Genomic DNA, 6000 nt, shown 5'->3' with positions numbered 1-6000 from the left:
GGGCGGCAGTAAACGCACTGTATGGAAGTGAGCTCTTTTGATGGGGGTCACCTTCCGGGTTGGGAGCCTTAGCCCTGTCTTTGTAAACTGTGGAAAACTCCCGTGTTTCCTTTTTCCCTCCTCCAGATAATTATTTTCCTACTTAAGAAATTCTTTAAAAAGATGTCAAATAGTAATGCTTTGAATACTTTGAATAGAAGACCTTTAAAGAAAATAGATATTGGTGAAGGGGGGGTGTCGTGAATAGTTACCAGAAAGTCTGCCATTTGATAGCTTATGTTGTTTCTATTTCCTTTCAGGCAGCGGAGCTACTGCTGTGGTTCAGGCTGCCCTATGCAAACCCAGGCAAGAACGTGTGGCAATAAAGCGGATCAACTTGGAAAAATGCCAGACCAGCATGGACGAGCTATTAGTAAGTAAAAGTGAAGGGATATGGGTCTGTGAAATGGGTGGGAGAAGCAGGAGAGGAGAGAGCTAAGGCAGCGTGGTGGGATTTGAGACGTGCATTTCTCAGAATGCAGCCCACACACTTTTCCCTCCCCTGATTAATGACACTGTACCTTCTGATTGTGTTGCAGAGTACAACGTGCTGTGCTTGGACAAACAGTATTTTGCTCGGCCCTCATAATTCCTGGGTGGGGATGGTCTCAGTGTTGACACCAGTTTATAAAACCAGGGAACAGACCCAGTTACATGATCTAAGGCCATGTGATACTGACTGCAGGGTGAGGTGGGGAGCTTCTGGCCCTCGGTCTAGAATCGTGACACAAATAGGAATTACTCCCCAAACAATGCGTTGGTCATTTTGGCTTTCCTGGATTACGAAATCGCCCACAGATCCCACCCAGTTACTCAGAATACTGCAGGGTAGCTTGTGTTTGGCCAATCAGAGGAGTTTGTTGTTTTAGTGCACAGCAACTTGTACTTCTTATTGTAAATGAAGTACACCACATAAATAATTGGAGCTTGTCAGCGTGGCTGTAATGCTGGTAGCATTGGTTGGTTGAAGGAACATTTGCTTTTGGCTTAACTGACTCATTATTAAATGAACAGCTTGGCAAATGGTTTATTAGTTGCCCGGCAAACTGTGAAGGGTTTGCGAGTTTAATCTCATAAATATAGTTGTCGTTCTGCCTGCCAATTTTCTTCTTTGCCTTTTGGCCATTTATTTGAGAATAATAGAAGACCACAGTGGAAGAGTTAACTGATTGGTTATCCCAACACTAATCCCAGTGCAAATATTAGTCCAACAGCCCCATAGAAGCTACAAACTATAATGACGGCTGGCTCCAAATGAAGAAGGCTTTTGTTATATTCTACATTAGGAATGGAATGCCATTAACAAGAGCTTTTTGTCTTTACTCAGAATATAGCTTTTATTTCAGGCTTAATTACAGCACACTATAGTATAAATTAAGTACAAGGATAGGCTGTACTTTTCCAGATCTGTTTGGCCTTACATTTTAAATTAAGCTACACAAGGCATAGATTTCACTGGGATTGAAGAATCAGATTGCCAGCAAAAACTCAGATTAAAGCAAGGGCTTCCATAATTTAATGTTAATTTAAAAAATGTTGCATACATTAAAGGCTTTCACCCTCTGGGTGCTTTCCTCTCACTGAAACTGTTACTGTGTACTTGTGTGGCTTGCTGTTACCGTGACCAATAAAATGGTGCCTTTATCATCTGACTGGTTTTCAAGGTCACTTTCCCTGAGTGGAAAAAGTGTTGAATGAACTGTGGGGAGAGTCAGGTCCTGCTTCTGCCACTAACTTGTTTTTTGACTGTAGTCAAGTTACCTGACAACTTTGCCCTATTTTAAAAGAGAGTTGAATGGGAAGGTCTCTAAGATGGCTTTAGGAGCCTCGAATTCTACAGCTATCCTAAGTATACATTTGTTTTTTTTTTAAAATTTGGAGTATACCTTTAAACTTATGCACTGTTGGGAAATATCACTGAAGAATTTGCCCATGTATTTGGTTGTGGTGCTCTGTTGTAGGTCTCACAGCCATCCTTTTGCCACCAGCAGAATACTGTACAGAATATGGATAAGCTTTATGTTCACAGTGTCTGAGTTCTGAGACCCGCCTTCTGGGCCAGTGCCGTGGTCCCTGGCCTCCACCAAGCTCTCATTGTTGCCCAAAGCATCCGTGTTTCCCTCTGCTGGCTTTTTATTAGCTATCGGCTCTAAGGGATGGTAGCTGTGTTAGGGTCCAAGTGGAGGTCACAGGAGACAGTCATTCCAGGAAGCCTATCAGTGTTGTTTGGAGGTACCTGTGATATAGGCAGAGCTGTCAGTATAAGGATTCCTGCTTTTATGTCTTTATGCTTAACGCCATTAATCTGAGGTCATAGGATTTGTGGATTTGCTTATTCCTGTTAATTTATCTCCCCCCCCCTCTTAATTCCCATATTGTGTTAATATATATGCACTAGAGGCCCGGTGCACAAAATTCGTGCACTTGGTGGGATCCCTCAGCCTGGCCTGCGCCCTCTCACAGTCTGGGATCCCTTGGGGGATGTCCTGGAGAGCGGGCCTAAGCTGTCAGTCGGATATCCTTATCGCTGCTGTGGAGGCAGGAGACACTCCTGTGTTGAGTGTCTGCCCCCTGGTGGTCAGTGTGCATCATAGCGACCAGTCGTTCTGCTGTTTGGTTGAATTGCATATTAGCCTTTTATTTATAGGATGATTATCTATTTTCATTTAAGAAGGTATTTTGTTTTATTGCTTTGATCTTTCTTTTATCTTGAGCCTTTGACCTTGATATTTCTAGAGATGGGGTGGGGATGATGATGATGGTTCTTTAGGATATCTTACTGCCAGGTCCTTTGCAAACAAAAACAAATGGAATATATAGTATAGGTTGTCTAACGGTGCCAGGCTTTTGTGGTCTAGCTATTGGCACATGAGATTGTGTGGTGCAATGTTGCTGTAATCCTTTCTATTTCCAGTGCTGCTGGTACCCGCACTTTTATTATCTCTGTGGGTTCACATTTTGGCAGTGTTTGAACATCTGGTGTCCTTATCATCCTTTAATTCCGTGTGTGTGTGTGTGCACTATATGCAGGTCAGTGCTCTGCATCATTTCACTCTGTGCCATGTGTTAGCTGGAAGCCATTGTTCTTAAAAGAAACAATAGTCACTGGAACCCTTATCTTGTGTGAGTGTTATGTCATAGAAGTGGCAATTATCAACTCTCTGCTGGCGATTGGGACATCTGCCTCCCCTGCTGAAACTGTATCACCTCCCACCCCATACTCTCAACCTTTCCCTACCCCCCCTGAACCTCAGCTCCCAGAGTAAGGTGGGGTTTACACACAGAGGCCAGATACGAAGGCACAGCACAGTTTTGGACAGCTGGCCCTGAACTCTGCTTCTGTGTGGGGTGGAGGCTGTTAGGAGATTTTCCTGCCGTCATAGAATTAATTTGTTCCAGGTTTGGCTGAAGAAGGATTCAAGTGATAATTATAGTGCCAGCTTCTCTTAAAATGAAGGGAAGAATGTTAGATGAGGTCATTGGTGCTAAATAATTGGATATTTAAATAAAATTTGTACCATTGAAATGAGCACTGTAATATTCCTCACAGGCAGTTTGGTTCTAGGTCTAATACACATGTATTAATTTATTTGGTAAATAATTAACGAGTCTCTCCATTGTGTTTATAAAGGCCCATGAAAAGGATGAGTTTTGGGTGTTTATATGGGAGGACAAAAGTATATGCTCACTAGACATTCATTTCATTTTAACAGCAATTAAAACACTTTAGAATAAATCTTTTCCTTGGCAACACATGAATAGCACTTAGTTGATCTAAACTGATTATTTTTGAGATGCATTCTTTTACATGTCCATCTATGTGTTGGACTTTGGCCTTTAACTAGATCCTAATCTTTCTAAGTATGAAGATCTTGGTGGTTAATTTTCCAGGAGCTAAGGGAGTGTCACTGGCCTGTTCTATATGCCTAACTATCCCAACCTAGATGCTTCCATAATTTCTGAGATTTGTTAATCTCACTTTTGTTGTTATTCCCATATTTGCTAATCCTGCAGTAGTATAAATGACTATACTAATTTTAACATCCTTTGGGAGGTATTTGTAGTTTTAGAGCAGAATGTTTTAAATCTATAATTATTAAACCGCACTAGAGAGTAAGACCTGAACTAGGTGATGGGAAAACAAAATGGGTTCCTGTTTCTTGGGGAGCCTTTGACTAGTAATTGAGTGTTTTTATTTTTTTTTACTGGGTTGGTGAGATTTTTTTTTTTTTTTTTTTTTTTTTTTTTTTTTTTTTTTTTTTTTTTTTTAGCTATGGATCTCTTTCTGCACTTTTCCCTTCTATTTGCCTAGAAATGGTTTAGCAGAGCGATAGGTTCTCTCATTTATATTTCATTGAGGGCGTTCTTACTTCCCAGTAGGAATTTAAAATTTGCTAAAAGGGTCAGACCCACTGTCTATGTGAAGATGGCCTCGAGGTTTCTTGAAAAAAATTGGTTCTCTGGTTTGTGGTCAACCTCAAAGGTTAGGGATGCTGCTCCAGGGCACACTTGACTTCCCTTAAAATCCATTACTCGAGCGAGGGATTAATCTGCTCTTTCTAAAATCATCTGTCTTTTCAATTTTTATCACCAGGTGACAATGAATTCTATAAATGTGAATAGTCCCTTTATTTCTCCTAAAACCCACTCTTCCAACCTTCGGAGCACTCTCCTTTATTTTTCCCAGGGATTGATTAACATTTTGGGTCTCTATTGTGCTTGACTTTATTTCTGATTTTTAGACTTTATATCATTCTCATTCTTTCCTCTAGACTTGAGTTCTCATATTTTTAGTCTTTTTTTTTTTTTTTTGGTACCTAGTCATAGAAAACTGAGTAGCATTTTCTCATTCTTGCTCATACATCAATGCCACCAAAACTTAGTTTAATTTCTAGGGGCAGGTGAGCTGTATGTGTAGAAGTCAAGACTCTGGGGCCAGGCAAAGTGCTTGTTTCTTACAAAAATAAATGAAAAAAAAATCTAGTTTAGTGATTATAAACTAATATGTAATGATCTTTAAAATATTTTAGTTTGTGATGGGTGACAAATGTGAGCAAAGTCATTTAAAAAAGCTATACAAAACTGATGCATGCTGAAACTTATGGTAGAGGGAAAGAGCTCCTGAGTCAGGGGGCCTGTGATGTTCACTGGGATCAAGGACTTTGGACAAATGAGTTTCACCTCTGGTCCCAATGTCCTTGTTCATTCACTAAGGAATCCTACTTTATTTTCATCATCAAAGTTCTGTGACTATATATATTTTACAATTAATTATTTAATGAAATAACTTTAAAATTGCTTGGACAAAAACAGTAATTACTAGCAAATTATGCTTTATTTAAACTTAGGAGAGAGTCAAGCCACTCCAGTATTGCGGTGTAACAATGGAAGTCCACTCTCAATGCATAGGTTTGAGTGTAGAGTGTGCCATCTGTTTCCCCTGTGTACACAAGGACAGAGCTTCTTAGTGGAGCTAGAAAAATTATGGTATATTCCCTTCTCTTCCTGTAGCTTCTCTGTAAAGATATTTTATTCATCTCGATAGTATTTGTAGATAAATCAAGAACTTTATTTCCTCCGAACAAAGCCACTGCCCTCCTTGTGCTCTCTGCTGTAGTGCTATTTTATTATTTGTTGTTTCTCTTGATCTGCTGTTCCCTCCTTACTCGCCCTCTCCTTTCCGTTCTTCCTCTCCTCCTCCCTTTTCTCTCCTTCTTTTTAGTCCTCCTTCCTTCCTTCTATTTAGAGGAACGAATTAGCTATGATTTGAAGGTTATTTTGGAGAATAAAACTCTATATATTTACTTTGCCTAATGGTAATTTTTTTTTTTTTTGCTATTTTTACTACATCTTTTTTTTATTGTTGAAAGTATTACATATGTCCCTTTTTTCCCCCCATTGATCTCTCCCAGCCTGCCCCCACTACATCTTTATTCTTGTTTATTTATTTATTTTAATTAA

At 39.8% G+C, this 6000-nt stretch overlaps 1 protein-coding gene across 1 annotated transcript in view; it reads left to right on the top strand.

Annotated features, from left to right (window-relative positions):
- The first annotated feature begins 299 nt into the window (after positions 1-299).
- STK39 (serine threonine kinase 39) overlaps positions 300-6000 on the top strand; it is a 226408-nt gene continuing 220707 nt past the window's right edge. The window contains exon 1 of the mRNA XM_014545426.1: positions 300-412. Coding sequence (XP_014400912.1) covers positions 398-412 — 15 coding nt within the window. The 5' untranslated portion in view covers positions 300-397. The remainder of the gene's footprint in view (positions 413-6000) is intronic.

Source organism: Myotis brandtii, unplaced genomic scaffold (genome assembly GCF_000412655.1).
Source record: "Myotis brandtii unplaced genomic scaffold, ASM41265v1 scaffold112, whole genome shotgun sequence".
In the NCBI taxonomy this organism is placed as follows: Eukaryota; Metazoa; Chordata; class Mammalia; order Chiroptera; family Vespertilionidae; genus Myotis; species Myotis brandtii.
The sequence above is the reverse complement of the archived record's forward strand: the minus strand, read 5'-3'. Positions and strand labels throughout refer to the sequence as shown.